Below are 21,633 nucleotides of genomic sequence, written 5' to 3' on the forward strand. Positions count from 1 at the left end.
CAGAGGACAAGACCGTAGGTTACCTACCAGAGGACAAGACAGTAGACTACATACCAGAGGACAAGACAGTAGGTTACCTACCAGAGGACAAGAAAGTTGACTACATACCAGAGGACAAGACAGTAGGTTACCTACCAGAGGACAAGAAAGTTGACTACATACCAGAGGACAAGACAGTAGGTTAGCAACCAGAGGACAAGAAAGTTGACTACATACCAGAGGACAAGACAGTAGGTTAGCAACCAGAGGACAAGACAGTAGGTTACCTACCAGAGGACAAGACAGTAGGTTACCTACCAGAGGACAAGACAGTAGGTTACCTACCAGAGGACAAGACAGTAGGTTACCGACCAGAGGGTGTGACATGAGTGACAAAAGGTTCCTCATCAGAATGTGCCCAACTAGAACAACCGGTCCAACCAGGTAAAACAGTGTTCCTGTCTGTCACATGACTGTACATGTTTACTGTCAGATACAGATGTCAGAGGGACAGGAGGGAGAACACAGCAACACACAGAGCAGGTGAACAGGGAAACTACATACTTATTGGTGAGTACTAGACATCCATGCTTATGGACATTAATATCACAGTCAGTCATATGAAGTAATTATTTGGTACTGATGAGGAGGATTAAAGACCCATAGGTTCCAGTAGTAATAATGTGGTACTGAGGAGGAATAAAGACCTATAGGTTCTATAGGTTCCAGTAGTAATGATGTGGTACTGAGGAGGATTAAAGACCTATAGGTTCCAGTAGTAATGATGTGGTACTGATGAGGAGGATTAAAGACCTATAAGTTCCAGTAGTAATGATGTGGTACTGAGGAGGATTAATGACCTATAGGTTCCAGTAGTAATGATGTGGTACTGAGGAGAATTAAAGACCTATAGGTTCCAGTAGTAATGATGTGGTACTGATGAGGAGGATTAAAGACCTATAGATTCCAGTAGTAATGATGTGGTACTGAGGAGGATTAAAGACCTATAGATTCCAGTAGTAATGATGTGGTACTGAGGAGGATTAAAGACCTATAGGTTCCAGTAGTAATGATGTGGTACTGAGGAGGATTAAAGACCTATAGGTTCTATAGGTTCCAGTAGTAATGATGTGGTACTGAGGAGGATTAAAGACCTATAGGTTCCAGTAGTAATGATGTGGTACTGAGGAGGATTAAAGACCTATAGGTTCCAGTAGTAATGATGTGGTACTGAGGAGGATTAAAGACCTATAGGTTCTATAGGTTCCAGTAGTAATGATGTGGTACTGAGGAGGATTAAAGACCTATAGGTTCCAGTAGTAATGATGTGGTACTGATGAGGAGGATTAAAGACCTATAAGTTCCAGTAGTAATGATGTGGTACTGAGGAGGATTAATGACCTATAGGTTCCAGTAGTAATGATGTGGTACTGAGGAGAATTAAAGACCTATAGGTTCCAGTAGTAATGATGTGGTACTGATGAGGAGGATTAAAGACCTATAGATTCCAGTAGTAATGATGTGGTACTGAGGAGGATTAAAGACCTATAGGTTCCAGTAGTAATGATGTGGTACTGAGGAGGATTAAAGACCTATAGGTTCTATAGGTTCCAGTAGTAATGATGTGGTACTGAGGAGGATTAAAGACCTATAGGTTCCAGTAGTAATGATGTGGTACTGAGGAGGATTAAAGACCTATAGGTTCCAGTAGTAATGATGTGGTACTGAGGAGGATTAAAGACCTATAGGTTCTATAGGTTCCAGTAGTAATGATGTGGTACTGAGGAGGATTAAAGACCTATAGGTTCCAGTAGTAATGATGTGGTACTGAGGAGGATTAAACACCTATAGTTTCCAGTAGTAATGATGTGGTACTGAGGAGGATTAAACACCTATAGTTTCCAGTAGTAATTATTTAGTCTATGGGAAATTATTCTCTATGGGAAAGTTATAACTTATGTACTCAATGTATCCACAGTTCAACCGAACCATTACAACTACGAATACAAATTGTATTTCTATAGTTTTAATTTAAATGAAAAAAATGCCTGTAACAATATTAGTAAAACAAATAGCACATACACAGAGTATTCAGAAGTTCACTTCTACAAGGAATGTTAAGTAAGAAAACAACAGTATTTCCTCATACATTGAATGGTAATGTGCATCACTAAATGAACTGAACAGAATGTAGCAGAGTGGGTTTTTACTGATACTGCAAGCAGATACTACATTTAGTTTATGAAGGCTGTAAGAAGTATACACACCAGTATTATAACTGTTAGGTTTCTCTGTTCTATGTATTTCAGTTCTGGTTTATTGTTCTGTTTTTTTCACTGTATTTATTGTTCTCACCTTGTAATGCATGAATGTCCTTAAACGCCTAAAGTTCTTCAATTATGAACGTCCCATGAAACCCATGAATGGAATGTCAACACATGAAATATTAATGTTAATGTTTAGAGCCAATCAGAGATATGGATATTTTTGTACTGATCATTATGACATTTAAAATCATGTTGATATTCTGAGTATGTGTCTGTCCTTCACTGGTATTCACTGGCAACTGATTATTAGGACTGTTATGATGTGGTGATAGGACTGATATTTCTCTAGTGGGGAGTGTGGGGTTTGACAGTGACTGGTTCTGTATTAACTAGGGGTTGGACAGTGACTGAGTCTGTATTAACTAGGGGTTTGACAGTGACTGGGTCTGTATAAACTAGGGGTTGGAGAGTGACTGGGTCTGTATTAACTAGGGGTTAGATAGTGACTGGGTCTGTATTAACTAGGGGTTGGACAGTGACTGGGTCTGTATTAACTAGGGGTTGGACAGTGACTGGGTCTGTATTAACTAGGGGTTGGACAGTGACTGGGTCTGTATTAACTAGGGGTTAAACAGTGACTGAATCTGTATTAACTAGGGGTTAAACAGTGACTGAATCTGTATTAACTAGGGGTTGGACAGTGACTGGGTCTGTATTAACTAGGGGTTGGACAGTGACTGGGTCTGTATTAACTAGGGGTTGGACAGTGACTGGGTCTGTATTAACTAGGGGTTGGACATTGACTGGGTCTGTATTAACTAGGGGTTGGACAGTGACTGGGTCTGTATTAACTAGGGGTTGGACAGTGACTGGGTCTGTATTAACTAGGGGTTGGACAGTGACTGGGTCTGTATTAACTAGGGGTTGGACAGTGACTGGGTCTGTATTAACTAGGGGTTGGACAGTGACTGGGTCTGTATTAACTAGGGGTTAAACAGTGACTGAATCTGTATTAACTAGGGGTTAAACAGTGACTGAATCTGTATTAACTAGGGGTTGGACAGTGACTGGGTCTGTATTAACTAGGGGTTGGACAGTGACTGGGTCTGTATTAACTAGGGGTTGGACAGTGACTGGGTCTGTATTAACTAGGGGTTGGACAGTGACTGAGTCTGTATTAACTAGGGGTTGGACAGTGACTGGGTCTATATTAACTAGGGGTTGGACATTGACTGGGTCTGTATTAACTAGGGGTTGGACAGTGACTGGGTCTGTATTAACTAGGGGTTGGACAGTGACTGGGTCTGTATTAACTAGGGGTTGGACAGTGACTGGGTCTGTATTAACTAGGGGTTGGACAGTGACTGGGTCTGTATTAACTAGGGGTTGGACAGTGACTGGGTCTGTATTAACTAGGGGTTGGACAGTGACTGGGTCTGTATTAACTAGGGGTTGGACAGTGACTGGGTCTGTATTAACTAGGGGTTGGATAGTGACTGGGTCTGTATTAACTAGGGGTTGGATAGTGACTGGGTCTGTATTAACTAGGGGTTGGACAGTGACTGGGTCTGTATTAACTAGGGGTTAGACAGTGACTGGGTCTGTATTAACTAATCAAAATGTCTTCCTCAAGCAATCTATCGTACTTGCTTTTTTACAGAATCTTTCAGAAATACAGCCATTTACTGCAAATATTTCAATATACAGTAAAGTACTGGCAGCTGGTTTGCCAGCAAAATACTGTAATTAAACAGTAGACTTACCATATGTGAGATTTACAGGATGTTGCCGTTAAATCTTATTTCTCAACGTATGAATTTTAGTAATTACCCATTTATTTTCTAGTGACACAAACATGGGTGTTACATTCATCAAATGTTGGTCTTTAGGACTCTGCACAAGTTAGATTGTAAGTTAATATATTGTCTTAAAAAATATTCAAAACAATACGATGTATTGCAAATGCTTTATTTTGAGGGTCTGAATTAACCTTAAAGGTGCATTGTGTAGAAGTGCCTGTAACCAACAACTATTTTGAATGTTTGTATGCTAGTAGTGCAGTGAAAATCGTATGTATTGCATCCTTTTATACAGTGTGTCTGAATTTCATGCATACCCAACACCATTCATTTTATTTCCTACCATGCCTTATTTCAATTACTGTTTTAGAATAGTATTTCATTCCTCTATGTTTGTGCATGTTCATTGAATGATGAAAATATGTCACACTACTCACCTAAAAGCAGCAAACATTTCCGAACTGTACTGCTTGAACATTTTGCCACCATCATGGAAATGTGCGTTCTAGTTTAGTTAGTAAACTTTCGGTCAAAGCAAAGTGTTTTGAAATCAGTTGTTAGTTCTGGTCTGCAGAAAGTGTCCTAATTAGTGTGTTGTGCTGTGAGTTTCTTCATTTTAATGAAATACTGTATTTTGGGTTTACATCCAAAGACTGAACAGACTTTGTTGTGATCTAGCCTAACCTGTCAAATGCTGTTGATGAAAACATCTGTTCAGTTTCAAAGCATTTTTTAATACATTGTATGGTGTGAAAGTATCCCTTTTGTTGATAAGTAATTATGAGCCACTGCTCTGAGTCCTACCATAGTATTTATAAAGTGCTCCAAATTTTCCACTCATGGTGACCAACAAATACCTAAGTGAATATCACACCTCCACTAAACCATGCTTATAATCTAATTTTCCCAGTGTGCTTTGCCTTTTCCATTCAATTGTTCAGTTACCACCCATGACTGTTTTTACTAGTGGCACAGATTTAGTGTTAAATTCCAACTGAAATTGAAAGAAATTCAGGATGTTTAATCATTACCTTCCAATCACAACTGTGTGTTTTATGAATCCCATCACTGCCAGGTGACCTGTTCCCTTTGTATTTCCAGTTGTGATATCTGGATCGACTCCATGCCGTTTTGCTTTGTGTTTTTTGCCAGACCGAGTAGGCAGAGCTGGCTAAGAAAAGTGAATGTCTCTTACTCAGTGAGTGACTGACTCACCCTTGTTAAATAGCGTATTGGTCAGAGAAGCAGACTTGTGAATTATAGGTCCAGAGTTTGTATCTCCTCGCAGACGAAGCGATGTACGCATTATTAATGATTCCGTATTGACATACACATTTGCTGGCTTAACATACAGTAGTTACGTTATAGTAAGCCTTAACTGAATCTGTATACGGTTATATTGTGTCTGTTTCTGGCAAGTAAAAATGTATCTTCAGTCTCGCTACCAATTGCTCAATTCTTATGATTATTCCTAGGAAGTTAGTAGAAAATAGTAAGCCTATTACTGGCTAATAAGCGGTTAAAACGCCAGTGGCAAAAGCAATACAGTTCATAGACGCTATGGTGGAGGTAAACTAAATAAGAAACATTCATCAGTTTAACACAATCATCAATGGAGTCTAGCAACTGCTGAAACGTGTAATGCCGTGGCGTAGTGGTTAAAGACAGCGCCTCTCAAGTAGAAGAGCAAAGTTTGAATCTATTGAGAGCAACAACATTTCTCCATATTTGTGGTAGTTTCCACGATTATCTCATCTTTTCACTTGATGAAAAAGTTAGTTATCGTCACCTTTATTGATAGTTACTGTATAGATGTAATTCACAAATGGAAGAAAAAAGTATGTTGTTTTGCCATGAAAGAAAAAAATATGTTCTTATGCCATGAAATGAAATAGCTTTGGCAGCCTCGCTTGCAATTGCTCAATTCTTATGACTATTCCACTAATTTTGTAGATACCGGTAAAGCTTATTACAGGCTAATATGCTGTTAAAACAGCCAGTGGCAAACGGCATACATAGACGCTGTTTGTGGTGGAGGTAAAATTAGTGAGAAACATTAATTATTTTAACTGTATTAATGTCATTCATGATTGACCGATGAACTATTAAAATGGCCAATGGCAAAAAAGGATTTGTTCAGGATATACAAATGCCGGGTGTCAGTATAGACAAGAGGCTGTACTGACAGCTCTGTGGTGTAATGGCTTAAAGACACAGCCTTTCATGTGGGCGACCCGGGTTCGAATCTTGAGATGGCAGCCATTCTGTTGTGGGCTGGCTGAACTAGGCTTGTCTGGTTTCTTGATTTTCAACAGTCTTTTTTATTAACTGTGACGAAAATGCAGACAGCACAGATAAACAAAATGAATGCTACACTAACATCTACACCCCCCCCCCCCCCCCCAACACCCCCACAGCATCCCACCCACCAAACATACACTGACAGTATAAAGCAAATGAATAAAAACACAAACCAGGACAAAAACACAGAAACACAAAAAAGGGCAATGTTCAAGTAAACAAAATATGTATAAAAACATAAAATATTCCAAGGCTAACATTAGTGTAAAACTACTCCTGGAGTCTACGGAGACACACAAAATAAGAAATAAAAGGTCTCTTTAAAATAATTTTGGCAGAGCCCCGAAAAGAATACTTAATTTTCTCTAACGTCTTTGAGCCATTGAGAAACTGGGGGGGCTGGGAAGACTCCCAATCAAGGAGAATTCTGTGTTGAGCCAGTAGTGTATTGGAAGAACAGTGTCGCCATGTTTGGGGTCAAACAAGAGTCTTCCAGAAACACCAAAAACAGCTACCAGGAGACAGGGAAGCAGGCAAATTTGAAGTACTTTAGATAAGAACTTGAAGATAGAGTCCCAGTAGCTTCTCTGCTTAAGGCATAGATAAAACCATGATAAAGGTGACACATGGAGGTATGACATCTGTCATAAACCTCAGTCACAGTCGGGTACATTTCAGACAGTCTGGACTTGAAGCGAACCCTATGAACCACCTTAAACTATAAGTCTGAGACGGGCACAGGATGTAGTTGAGTTAACCCTGTCTATCACCTCACTGATCCTTCATGAATTCAACACCCATTTCCTGCTCCCAGGCAGATTTAGGTTTGTATATTCATGTTTTTTTTTGTTTGTATATTCATGTTTTCTTTTTTTTATAAAACATTAATATATCTGAGAGATTACAGCTTTCTATCTGGGCGTAAGAGTCAGTTGAGCGTCCCAGGTCTGGTTTGCAGGTAAAACAGGAAAGCCAGAGAATTGGGAGAAAACTAAATGTTTTATCTGGAGGTAGTGGAAAAAATCAGATGGGGCAAAGAGGGTTTAGAGGCCAGATCTGGGAAGCTAGAGAAAATACCATTGTCATAAAGGTCATGGAAGGTCTGAATACATGTCCTTGCCCAGAGAGCGAAGGCATGTGGTGGTATGTGTTTTTTGTAAATAGGGCCCATAGCGGATGCAGAAGAGAATTTTAAATGGCGGCGGAACTGGTACCAGATCCATAGTGTGGACTGTACTAAAGCATCACCAGTGTAGCCAGAGGGTGAAATTGGGAGAGCAGAGCAAAGTAAGGCCTTTAAAGATGTGGATGTTGTTATGGGTACATTAGTTCAAGAACTTGCATAACAATGTGCATGTATGTCTAGGTGACTCCAAAGTGTACTCAGGGAATGCAACCAGAATGGGAGCTTCTGAACGTTGGCAGCCCAGTAGTAATATATAGGAAGGGCAAGCACTCTACTGAACTTGCATCTCTGGAGCAAAGACCTACTGACTCTGGGTACCCCACCACAAATAAATGAACTAACAACCTAATTAATGGACTTGAAAAACTTGGGCAAGAACAACAGGATAGGTCGAAAGACTGGTAGAGAAATTTGGCCAAACTATTAATTTTAACAGCACTAATCCTTCCTATTAATGATAGAGGTAAATTACCTCTACCTCATTCTATGAATGAAAATAAAGTGCGCGACAACGCGACTTAATAACTAACATTCAAACAGTAGCTCAAACAACACTCACCAGAATACAAACAGACGCAACAGCAACAATGATCCACAATGTGGGGAGCAGGGGGGAAACATTTAAACACATACAAACAATACAAATTGGGACCTGGTGTGAAGGATTGAAAACATGTGACAGTCCGGGATGTGTTCGTGAGATATGGGAACTTGAGAAATTATGGCACGGTGGCGCTGCTGCTCACCGCACCATGACAGTTTTAAGTGCTGCTACTAAAGCTTTGTTAGTCAGTCTTTGTTCTCAAAGACAAAGTAAATCAGTCTGCCTATATTTTCAGTAAGATATTGTTGAAGAGGGAAGTCAAAACAGGATCAGTCCCTGTTTGTTAGTGATGTGTATTTGTTTATTTAAGGTAATGTGTCATTGTTACCAGGATCTGTCTGTTTGTTAGTAATGTAGTTGTTTGTTCAAGGTAATGTGCCATTGTTAACAGGATCAGTCTGTTTGTTAGTAATGTAGTTGTTTGTTCAATGTAATGTGTCATTATTAAAATGATCAGTCCCTGTTTGTTAGTGATGTGTATTTGTTTATTTAAGGTAATGTGTCATTGTTACCAGGATCAGTCTGTTTGTTAGTAATGTAGTTGTTTGTTCAAGGTAATGTGCCATTGTTAACAGGATCAGTCTGTTTGTTAGTAATGTAGTTGTTTGTTCAATGTAATGTGTCATTATTAAAATGATCAGTCCCTGTTTGTTAGTGATGTGTATTTGTTTATTTAAGGTAATGTGTCATTGTTACCAGGATCAGTCTGTTTGTTAGTAATGTAGTTGTTTGTTCAAGGTAATGTGCCATTGTTAACAGGATCAGTCTGTTTGTTTGTAATGTAGTTGTTTGTTCAAGGTAATGTGTCATTATTAAAATGATCAGTCCCTGTTTGTTAGTGATGTGTATTTGTTTGTTCAAGGCAATGTGTGATTCTTTTCAGTTTGTGTCTGATCCAGATTTTGTGTGTCTTTGTAGTCTTTACAGTTTAAGCCTTGATCGAGGACGTGTTCTTCCATTATGTGTTTACAGATTTAAAGAGAGGGGAGAGGAATGGTTTTAACCTATTAAATGAATCTATTGTGGGAGAGAGAGGAGAAGAGCATTGACTCTAAAATGAGTCTCTCGGGTGAACACGAAACCAAAGATAAAAGGTAGGTTTATAAATTTAAGAATGTTATAATAATAATGTTCTGAGATGTACACAAAAACAATACTTTTATGATATGATATTATTAACACTATAACAATATTGTGATATTATAATATTAACACTGTAATAATGATGTCATGAAGTAAATGAGAGAAGTAATGTTGGTCTCTGTTGTGTTGAAGCCTAATCTATCAGGAGAGAAAAACCTCCCCTGTACCCAGCTGTGTGTCCATGCAGAGTGACAAGTCTATGGGAACACCAATACGGTTCAAAGAGAGAGTCCTTTATACTGAACACAGGTAAGAACTTGTGCGTCATGGTCAGTAAGTAAACAACAATATATCTTATTTGGATCCCTATTAGTTGATGTCATAAATGTATGTAATTTAGTAGAAACTGTCATTATATACATAAATATTTTCAACTAATTTCTAAATTCAGTTATTTGGAAAATAGATGGAGACTAGTCAGAAGCCTGAGCACAACATACGAGTGTGGACTAACGATCCGACAGGGACTGGCTGTCAGGTCTCAGCTTAAATGGTGGTGTAGGGCTGATCAGGACCAGGTGCGCTGATTTCTGACAAGGAACAGATGAAGGCTGTCTCAGGTGCTCCTGGATTTCGCGCCTTGCACTCGTTGCCCGGCAACCGGAACACAAACACAAAACAGACAGACAGACAGGGAAACCGGCTCACGGGGATGGGGCTGTGACACCTCTATTGATGTATTCCCCCTCTATTCAAATATTGACCCACTGAGCATTTCTCAATAGTCACCACCTGATACAGTTAAATCACTCTGTGTTATTTAGACCACTGCAGGAAGAGGTCAGAGTTGATAAGTGAAGGTATATTTGTATTGTGTGTTGTCGTTTTCTCCCTCAGTTGAAAGACTTTGACCAGGTCATTGGTTGTTCTGGTAAAATAATCATGAATAGTGAATACAATTAAGGCTTATTACTATTGCTTAATTACTAAGGCTTTTTACTTTTAAAACTAATGGCTTATTAGTTTTAAAATGAAATGCCATTCTAAGAATGCATGTTTCCCATATCAGAGTAGATGAGAGAGGTAATGTTGGTCTCTGTTGTGTTGAAGCCTAACCTATCAGGAGAGAAAAACCTCCCCTGTACCCAGCTGTGTGTCCATGCAGAGTGACAAGTCTATGGGAACACCAATACGGTTCAAAGAGAGAGTCCTTTATACTGAACACAGGTAAGAACTTGTGCGTCATGGTCAGTGAGTAAACAACAATATCTCTTATTTGGATCCCTATTAGTTGATGTCATAAATGTATGTAATTTAGTAGAAACTGTCATTATATACATAAATATTTTCAACTTATTTCTAAATTCAGTTATTTGGAAATTTGATCAAAATAACCTAGGAGGCACTGCTCAAAGTTTTTAACTCCTTTGAGAAACTTGATAATCTTACTAACCTTTAAAAGGTTTACGGTACTAGCATGCATAAAATTGTGCTCATAAGTTTGCATACACAAATCACCAAACTTAAGCTACACTGTCAAAACCTTTGACTTGTCTTGCTTTATCAAACAATTGCTTCAGAACTGTTATCTTTACCCAAATCCAAACACTGTTTTCAGATAACACACACATCCAGCTAATGCATGAACACTACACAGCAGTCATTACACACTACAGAGATAAATGCAAAACACAGCACTCAGGGCAGAGCAGGGGACATTTTTTATTTATTATGAAGTACTTGCTCAATCCTGCACACATATAAATGTGGTCACAAACAAAATATGCAGCAGATCAATAGCAAGCAATCATTCTGCCTCAGCATCATGCCTCTGGGAATGGTCAGGCCACAGGACCTCATCAATGTCACAGGCAATCCTGTCCCTTACTAAACAACGGGGAAAGAATCCTTTAGCATGACGAATCCAACCTTGAATCGCTTCCACTCCAATGTCGTCACATGCTGCATCCATTGACTGAATGAGATTTTCCTGTGCATAAGGATTTCTGTCATAGACCTTCCACCTCCATGCAGAATGGGATTAAGGAAGGGTGAGTATGGTGGGAGGCACACATTTATAAAACCTGGGTTATTTTCAAACCACTCACGAATTCCAGGACCACGGTGAAAGTTCACATTGTCCCATTTTAGCACATACATGGGATGCTCTGCCTGCTCATCACCTCTCTGTTCACGTCTCAGTAGTGCTTCCTGTAGAGCAGAGGTGTCAAACCCGTTCCACGGAGGGCCAAGTGTCTGCAGGTTTTTGCTCTCTCCTTGTACTTGATTGATTAATTAGGTCACTAATTGGTTAGTTTCTACCCTCACCTGGTTGTGTAGGTCTGAACTGGGAACCAATTTATAGCAAAAAACAAAAACCTGCAGACACTCGGCCCTCTGTGGAACCGGTTTGACACCTCTGCTGTAGAGCATACAGAAACGTCATAAGATGGGCAGTGTTGTAAGGCCCTACAATCACATGGCGGTGAATAACCCTGTAGCCGCTGTTGGCAGCACATATGGTCACGTTGCCACCACGCTGCCCTGGCAACTCTAAAATGGCACGTTGACCAATAATGTTGCGGCCTCTCCTTCTCTTGGTGAGACTGAAGCCAGCTTCATCCAAGAAGATGCACTCATGAGGCCTCTCCATGGAATCTAGTTGAAACATTCTCTATAGAAATGAAGTAACATAAATTACACAGCATTCCAGGCTTCATGCCTCTGTATACATGTGCTGCATTACATTCAACACAGTAAATATGTACAGTAACTCCGTAGTGCTGTATTTTCTCTAGACATGATTACTTACTTGTACATATTGATATTGTAGCTCTTTTACCCTTTCAGAATTTCTCTCTAATGGTACTCTGTAGGCTTGTTTGAGACTTATCAGGTTGCATTTCAGGACACGGTCAATTGTGGAGAGACTCACACTGTTGATTCCTTCAAAATTCATGTTGTCTTCCTCAACTCCCTGTTGTATTTCACACAGACAAATGAGATTATTTTCAAAAACCATATTGACAATAATGGTCTCTGGCTGTTGTAAGAACATATCTCTCCTTCCACCGGCATGTGGCAGTCGTTCAATTCTAGCAAATAAAACCTCTTGTTAGAATTGTACAGACAGGCCTAATGCATTGAAATGTCACCAAATATGTACAATACATAAAATACTATTATACACGTATATCACTGCAAGAAAAGAGCCCATTTCTAGAGATATGTTACAGTAATGTACTGAGACGTTCCACGACTGTACATACTGTACTGTAAGTTTGAGGGACCACAAATGATAGTACACTTACCTGTTCTCTTCTCTGAATGTCCTGACAATGGAGGCCACAGAGAACCTGCTTATATTTGGTTGAACACGTAGTCCTGCTTCCCTCATACTCATTCCGTGAACCAGAACATGGTGTATGATTGTTGCTCTAATTTCATTGGAAATGATGGCTCTTGTTCTTCCTCCTCCTCCTCCTCGGTCTCTTCCTCCTTCTCCTCTGTCTCTTCCTCCTTCTCCTCTGTCTCTTCCTCCTCCTCCTCTGTCTCTTCCTCCTCCTCCTCTGTCTCCTCATCCACTTCCACTTCCACTTCCTCCTTCTCTCCTGCCCTCCATTGTGAAAATCACACGTTCCATTTGGATGTGACATGGCTTTATATCCTGATTACTGATTAGGTGCAACACATTACTGATTTGAAACAGGTGTGTTTTTGTGCTTGTGTGTTACCGATGACAAGTGTGTTGCTTGTTTCACTTTTGGGGCTGTGTTGTGCCATTTTGAGTTGAAGTGCACCACAATGCTACATGTGCTTTGTGAATGACAATGGGCCTCATTTATCAAAAGTCTGTACACCAAATTTCCAGCGTACACCTGGCGTACACCCAAAACCACAGTGACTTTGAGATTTATCAATATGGACGTTGGCGTACGGCACTCTCAAATCCTACGCCAGCTCAGGAGGTGGTGTACGCACGTTTTGAGTTAGTGCGAAAATGCGCAGAAAAAAAATCCTAACGCACTGACAATCTAAAAGATATGATATATTATGACCCACTGTAAAAAAACAACAACAACATAATTACAAACGTCAGTGTTTATTTTTGTGCAACATGGACTTCAATGTTTAATTTGTGTGACTTTTCCAAAGCATTTGATTTATATGTATTCCTTCAGATACGAGCCTGTGCGCTTTACATGACGTTTCAGGGTTAGGCCCGGCAGTTGCGCACGGACTGGGTTCAGTAATAAAAGGCTTTTAATGACCAAAATATAATTCAGACTAACAAAATAATAAAAATCACATTCTTCTTCTTTTAAATAATTATAATAATAACGACATTCTTCTTCTTCGTATAACAATAAACGTCATTAATAATAAATATCAAAATAATAAGACGAATATTACAAATTGTCATGCAATTATTAATGTGAATGAATGGTACTCCACATCACATCATCTTTTATTCCGCTTTTTAAACTGCCAAATAAAACACTTATTTATTTCTACCTCCCTGGTGATCGTCTCAATCTCTACGTCAGAAAAGTTTCTCTTTTTTGCCGTCTTCCGTGTGTCCATGGCGTAAAATGAGGGCGTGGGGGAAGCGGAGACTTGAATATATAGGGGCGTGTAATTCTAATGACGATCGTTTTCAGCCGCGGCATTTATCAAGGGCAGGTATTGCGTACAACTGGATTCTAAAGGTACGCACAGCTTCATAAATCAGGCGGTGAGAGAGTGTAAGCAAAATCTTACGCCAACATATACGCCCGTTTCCACGCAAGAATGATAAATGAGGGCCCATGGCCGCGGATGAAAACGATCGTCATTAGAATAACACGCCCCTATATATTCAAGTCTCCGCTTCCCCCACGCCCTCATTTTACGCCATAGACACACGGAAGACGGCAAAAAAGAGAAACTTCTCTGACGTGGAGATTGAGACGATCACCAGGGAGGTAGAAAGAAATAAAATTGTTTCATTTGGCAGTTTAAAAAGCGGAATAAAAGATGATGATGTGATGTGGAGTACCATTCATTCACATTAATAACTGCATGACAATTTGTAATATTCGTCTTATTATTTCATGATATTTATCAATGACGTTTATTGTTATTTAGAAGAAGAATGTCGTTATTATTATTATTTCTATGATTGTCTAAAAGAAGAAGAATGTCATTTTTATTATTTTGTCAGTCTGAATTATATTTTGGTAATTCAAAGCCTTTTATTACTGAACCCAGTCCATGCGCAACTGCCGGGCCTAACCCTGAAACGTCATGTAAAGCGCACAGACTCGCATCTGAAGGAATACATATAAGTCAAATGCTTTGGTAAAGTCACACAAATGAAACCTTGAAGTCCATGTTGCACAAAAATAAACACTGAAGTTTGTAATTATGTTGTTGTTGTTTTTACAGTAGGTCACAATATATCACATCTTTTGGTTTGTCAGTGCGTTAGGATTTTCTTTTCTGCGCTGTTAAGGTTTCATTTCTTTCCGCCATGTCCATGTGCAATATTTTGTTCATCCATCCACCAAAGATCACTCCAAATATAACTATTAATACTGTTTTATTTTCAGTTTACATCTCTGCACTGGCATAGCATCAGTGCACGAGGGAACTGCAGCAGGGGCTGAGTATACGGCTACACATTTTTTACTTGAGACAGGTCAAAATAAAAGTCCTGTCTCTTCACACATGCGCACAATTAACTCTTGCACAATTTTGGGTATACAACAGTCAGTATCATAATTAAACAACATAATATAACATAAATGATGAGAACATATAACTCAACATGCGCATTTCCGCACTAACTCAAAACGTGCGTACACCACCTCCTGAGCTGGCGTAGGATTTGAGAGTGCCGTACGCCAACGTCCAGATTGATAAATCTCAAAGTCACCGTGGTTTTGGGTGTACGCCAGGTGTACGCTGGAAATTTGGTGTACGCACTTTTGATAAATGAGGGCCAATGTGTTTACAGTTTTGCACAAAGAGTGATTCTGATTTGCTAGTTGTGTCTAACCACATGAGAAGTGTTTAAAGTTCTGCAAACTGTGTGATTCAATCAATAAAGTGGTTTGTACACTTGCAACTTTGGTTTTGCAAATTGATTTTAGTGTTCTAGCAATTCAGAAATACTGTAAAATGTATAATGAGATGACTACATTTTTAGTAGATGACAAGTATTTTAGTTATTTTAAAATTGTAGCATTGCCTTTACAAATGAAAGAGACTTACAGAACCAGAAAAAGTATTCCTAAAACATTATCTTCAAAGTCAGACTCACTTTGTTCTTTTCACAATAAAAAATCCAGGTCAAGGTTTATGATCAACTTTTTGTGTAGTGGTTTTTAACTTTGAGATAAAGGGATTTAAGAGTCCACATGTTTCTGTTGCAGAGCTACAATAGTCAATGCTGGATTATGAGTGGTAACATTTATTACAACATTTTTGGTGACCTCGTTTCCTCCTTTCACCCATTTCCACATCTCAATTTCTACTTTCTCATATGTCTCTTCATCCCTCTTCTTTCTTTAGGTTTCAGTTTTAGATTACAGGATAGAAATATATTACGGTCCTGATAGTGGAAACACAAACATGGGTGTGAAAGTACGCACTCTGGAAGCGTAGATGTAATATCTTGTTCTGTCGACAGAAACCAAAAGGAGACGTTCAAGACAACGCAAAGTTCAGATCTCCCAAAAAGCTTTGAAAGGGTGGATGAGGAAGGTGTGGATGCTGAAAATGAGAAGCAGGAGAGCAGTGCCAAAGAAGGGGCTCTGAAGATCCCACTGCTTGTCCTGAGGAACATGAACCAGGAGCCTGCTGACACATGGGAGAAAAGTAAGAGTTGTCTGACTTTACTGTTGAATGTTTCATTATGAGGAACATTTAAAAGCTGCATGTCGCTGTTTAACTCAACAATAAAGTAGCAACCTTAAGACAAAACCTGTCGACCACTTCTAATAGTAATGTGTTGAATTACACTGCTCAAAAAAGGATGGGAACACATAAATCACACATCAGGTCTTGATGTAAGAAGTATATTAAAGATCAAAATTATGACTGTACATTGTTAATCGTTGAGAACATAATTATATAACAACAGGCAATGGAAACCAAAATCACCAACCGATTGATTGATTCAAACTCACCCTGAAAATCGAAGTAAACATTTAAAATCACTGGCTATTCCAACTCATAATGTGACTCAGTAGTGTGTATGGCCCCCACATGCCTGTATGCACTCCTGACAACGTCTGGGCATGCTCCTGATAAGACTGCGGATAGTATCCTGGGGGATCTCCTCCCAGACCAGGGTCAGGCCATCAGTGAGCTCCTGGACAGTCTGTGGCACTAATTGGCGGGTTCGGATGCACGGATGCATAACATCCCAGAGGTTCTCAATTGGATTCAGGTCTGGGGAACGAGACGGCCAGTCAGTGGAATCAATTCCTTCGTCATCCAGGAACTGCCTACACTCACTGGCCACATGAGGCCGGGCATTGTTCTGCACCAGGAGGAACCCAGGGCCCACTGCACCAGCGTAAGGTCTGAAGATTTAATCCCGGTACCTAACTGCAGTGAGGGTACCATTGGCTAGCACGTGAAGGTCTTTGCGACCCTCCATGGTTATGCCTCCCCAGACCATCAATGACCGACCGCCAAACCGCTCATGCTGGATAATGTTGCAGGCAGCATAATGTTCACTGTGATGTCTCCAGACTCTTTCACATCTGTCATGTGCTCAGTGTGAACCTGCTCTCATCTGTGAAGAGAACGGGGCGCCAATGGTGGACCTGCCAATTCTGGTGTTCTCTGGCGAATGCCAATCAAGCTGCACTGTGCTGGGCTGTGAACACAGGTCCCATTAGAGAATTTCGGGCGCTTATGCCACCCTCATGTAGTCTGTTTCTGACAGTTAGATCAGAAACATGCACACCAGTAGCCCACTGGAGATACATTTGTAGTGCTCTGGCAGTGCTCCTCCTGTTTCTCCTTGCACAAAGGGCCAGATACCGGTCCTGCTGCTGGGTTGATGTCCTTCTACAGCCCTGTCCAGCTCTCCTTGTATGACAGCCCATCTCTGGGAACTCCTTCATGCTCTTGAAACTGTAATGGGAGACACAGCAAACATTCTTGTGACGGCACATATGCATGTGCCATCCTGGAGGTGCTGGACTGCCTGTGCAACCTGCATGGGCTGCAGCTACTACCTCATGCTAACAGTAGTGACAAGGACACTAGCAACATGCAAAACTAGAGAAGAATCAGTCAGGAAGGGTAAGCAGAAAGCAGTTGTTTGTGGCCACCACCTGCAAAACCATTACTTTATGGAGGTTATCTTGCTGTTGGCTCTCCAGTGTAGCTGTTTTCACTTTCATATGCACCAAAACAGGTGACATTGATTTACAATTGCTTATGCTTCCTTACTGGACAGATTGATATCCATGAAGTTTAATTGACTTGGTGTTATACTGTGAATGATTACGTGTTCCTTAAATTTTTTTGAGCAGTGTATTTAACATGGAAGACAGAGAGTGAGGAGACAGAGATGATTATAATACAATCCTATAATACCATCTTTGTTTATAGACCCAATTTCTTGTTATTTCTTTACTCAGATGAGCTTGCTATGATTTGCCAGTGTGATCTCAAATCTAATCTGAAGAAGAAGTTTCCGTTTTTATTTGAGGGTATCGCTAAACAAGGGAACCCAGTACTTTTTAACAAGATCTACACAGAGCTCTACATCACAGAGGGTGGAAAGGGAGAGGTCTGTAATGAACATGAGGTGAGACAGATTAAGACAACCAGGAAACAAGAGAGACCAGAGACAGCAATTAAATGCAACGACATCTTCAAACCCACACCTGGACACGACAAACCTATCAGAACTGTGCTGACAAAGGGGGTTGCTGGGATTGGAAAAACAGTCTCTGTGCAGAAGTTCATTCTGGACTGGGCTGAAGGAAAAGCCAATCAGGAGGTTCAATATGTATTTTCTTTCCCATTTAGGGAGCTGAATTTGATGAAAGGTGAAAAACTCAGTTTGATTCAACTCATAAATCATTTCTTTGAAATTGGAACTAAAAAGGCACAAATCTGTAACTACAACAGCTACAAAGTTCTGTTCATCTTTGATGGTCTGGATGAGTGCCGACTGCCCCTTGATTTCAAGAATAACAAGAGCTGTTGTGATGTCACAGAGTCAACCTCAGTGGACATTCTGCTGACAAACCTCATCAAGGGAAATCTGCTTCCCTCTGCTCTCCTCTGGATTACTACAAGACCTGCAGCAGCCAATCAGATCCCTTCCAAGTGGGTTGACCAGGTGACAGAGGTGAGAGGGTTCAATGACCTACAGAGAGAGGAGTACTTCAGGAAGAGATTCAGTGATGTGGACCTGGCCAGCAGAATCATCTCACACATAAAGACATCAAGGAGCCTCTACATCATGTGTCACATACCAGTCTTCTGTTGGATCGTTGCTACAATCCTTGAGTTCATGTTGACTACAGATGATAAAGTAGAGCTGCCCAAGACCCTAACAGACATGTACTCACACTTCCTTGTGTTTCAGTCCACACACAGGAATGTAAAATATGATGGGAAAAAAGAGACAGATCCACACTGGAATAAAGAGAGCATTCTGACACTGGGAAAATTGGCTTTTCAACAGCTCCAGAAAGGCAAACTGATCTTCTATGATGAAGACCTGAAAGAGTGTGGCATTGATATCAATGAAGCATCGGTGTACTCAGGAGTCTGCACACAGATCTTTAAAGAGGAATCTGAGCTAAACCAGAAGAAGGTGTTCTGCTTCGTCCATCTGAGTATTCAGGAGTTTCTAGCTGCTCTATATGTTTTTCTATCATTCATCAACAACAATGAGAGGCTAATGGAAGAACAACAATTAACCAACAGGAACTTTTCAATGCAGGTCAAAGACCAAGTTACATTCTACAAGACTGCTGTGGATAAAGCCTTACAGAGTAAGACTGGACACCTGGACCTTTTTCTCCGCTTCCTTCTGGGTCTCTCACTGGAGTCAAATCAGAAGCATTTACGAGGTCTACTGACACAGACCAGAACCAGCTCACAGAGTCATAAAGAAACAATCAAGTACATCAAGGAGAAGATCAGGGAGAATCCCTCTTCAGAGAGGTGCATCAATCTGTTCCACTGTCTGAATGAACTGAATGACCATTCTCTAGTGGAGGAGATCCAAAGATTCCTGAGTTCAGGTAGTCTCTCCAGAGAAGAACTGTCACCCGCACAGTGGTCAGCTCTGGTCTTTGTGTTACTGACTTCAGTAGAGGAGATTGATGTGTTTGAACTGAAGAAATATTCCACATCCGAGAAAGGGCTTCTGGGGTTGATGCCAGTGATCAAAACCTGCCGAACTGCTCTGTAAGTAAAGTAATGTAAATTACCCCCCCCCCCCACTCCAACACACAGAAACTACAAATGTGTCTCCAGCGGGCTACTGGTGTGACAACATTAATGATTATATGTACAGGGAGTTACAATCTAGTGTCATGTATTACAATGTAAGTTATAAAAGTATGTCCTACAGTAGCGTTGAATTGACAATGATGTAATTAATCTATAGAGGCTATTTGTGACATCATGTTATTTTGTTTGTGACATCAAGATAATCTCTCCCCAGACTGTCAGGTTGTAGAATTACAAAGAATGGCTGTGCTTCTCTGGTCTCATCTCTGAAGTCAAACCCCTCACACCTTAAAGACCTGGATCTGAGTTACAATCAGCCAGAGGATTCAGGAGTGATGGATCTCTCTGCTATTTTGGAAGATCCACAATGTAGAGTGGAGACTCTGAGGTGAGTAATAGTAAAATCAAGTCAAGTTTATTTGTATAGCACATTTTCATACAAAATGCAACTCAAAGTGCTTTAGATTCAACAAAAATACAATTAAAGATAAAAACAATCTTAATAAGTTAAAAACAGAAAAAGATTCTCATTAAAAAATTAAGAACAATTCAAACAGTCTGCAAAATGTAAATATATACAGCACAGAACAGATTTTTTTGGCTTAGTTTTATAGTGGTTACAGTTTGGGCATTTCTAATATGTTCTGGAAGTTTATTCCTGCTATAAGTGGCATAGTAACAGAAGGCTTCCTCTCCACATTGGTTTAACTCTTGGGAACTAATAAGCCAGCATCAGATGACCTGGGGGCTTAGTAGTTTAGTTTTCTCAATACATTATAATGATGATTAACATTATAACAATATAACAGAGGTGTTAAACAACAGCAGAAGATTAAAAACAGCTGCTGTTTTCAATGGATGAAACTCCCATCAGGACAAAGTCCCCAACCTCCTGATAGATGAAGCCCCACCAGACATCCTATCAGACATGGAGGTGAAACACTCCACAACCTGCAGGGCCTCCATAAAAAACACAACATATTATTACATTATAATAATCGATTATTCTATGCATGAAATGGTGGATTTTTTTAGTAAGGAAAAGAAAAAACATGACTCACAATATATGTAGTGTTTTCTGTTACATTGATCTGTTAAGTGACTGATTTCCTTTTATGATCTTTAACACAGTAACATTTTAGGAATTGTTGCATATTTGTTTAGTTTACTGGAAGCACAGTTAAGAAAACAAATAAATGTGAGGAAAACCAAGTCATAGTGGAAGTGCCCACTGAGAAAGCCAATTCTGAGCCCATATACGACATTTGGTTTCATTTTTTATCTATTTGAAATATTCAGAGACTTAAGATTTTTTCACCTTTGGGTTGGTTTACTGAATAGGCTCACTGCAGTCTGTGGGATCAGAAATGTTTTAGATAATGTGTGAGACAGTTCAGAGTTTCCAAACATACTGAATGTAGGCTAATAGGCAATATGATGAAAACAGAATAGATTGTATGTAAATTGAATTTGTCTAATAATCTTGCAGTCCTACTTTCCAGGTTTATCAGCCATTCAAACTAATCTTAATTTGAACCCTCTGATGTCCACAGATCAACCCCTCTTTGTCAGTTTATTATCATTCCTGCTTCTCCTCTCCTCACACACAAAGAAAGACACACACACACACACACAAGTTTGTATGGCTTTCCTCATGGGGAGCAGATTATTTTTTTTGAATGCTCCCTTGCCCTAATCTTAACCCTTACCCTAACCCTAACCTTAATCTCAATAAAGTAACATTTATGCCTAAACTTAACCTAGATGTAATGCCTAACCTTAACCCTAAACTTGACCAACAACGCCTGGACCTTAAAGAAACCCCAAAGTTTGACCCTAAACCCTGAGCCGGAAATTAACTTTTGTCTCAAGGGGACCGGAAAATGTTCATGGGTACATTTGGTATAGAAAGACCTAAAACACACACACATACACTTT

General features: G+C 39.9%; 1 protein-coding gene across 1 annotated transcript in view; it reads left to right on the forward strand.

The window, feature by feature from the left end:
* The first annotated feature begins 458 nt into the window (after positions 1 to 458).
* The window catches only part of LOC105008828 (NLR family CARD domain-containing protein 3-like), a 32,584-nt gene continuing 11,409 nt past the window's right edge, over positions 459 to 21,633 (forward strand). Inside the window, exons 1-6 of the mRNA XM_034294946.1 lie at positions 459 to 549; positions 9,109 to 9,230; positions 9,412 to 9,528; positions 10,330 to 10,446; positions 15,893 to 16,080; positions 17,862 to 19,650. Coding sequence (XP_034150837.1) covers positions 9,148 to 9,230; positions 9,412 to 9,528; positions 10,330 to 10,446; positions 15,893 to 16,080; positions 17,862 to 19,650 — 2,294 coding nt within the window. The 5' untranslated portion in view covers positions 459 to 549; positions 9,109 to 9,147. The remainder of the gene's footprint in view (positions 550 to 9,108; positions 9,231 to 9,411; positions 9,529 to 10,329; positions 10,447 to 15,892; positions 16,081 to 17,861; positions 19,651 to 21,633) is intronic.

Source organism: Esox lucius, chromosome 11 (genome assembly GCF_011004845.1).
Source record: "Esox lucius isolate fEsoLuc1 chromosome 11, fEsoLuc1.pri, whole genome shotgun sequence".
NCBI lineage: Eukaryota > Metazoa > Chordata > Actinopteri > Esociformes > Esocidae > Esox > Esox lucius.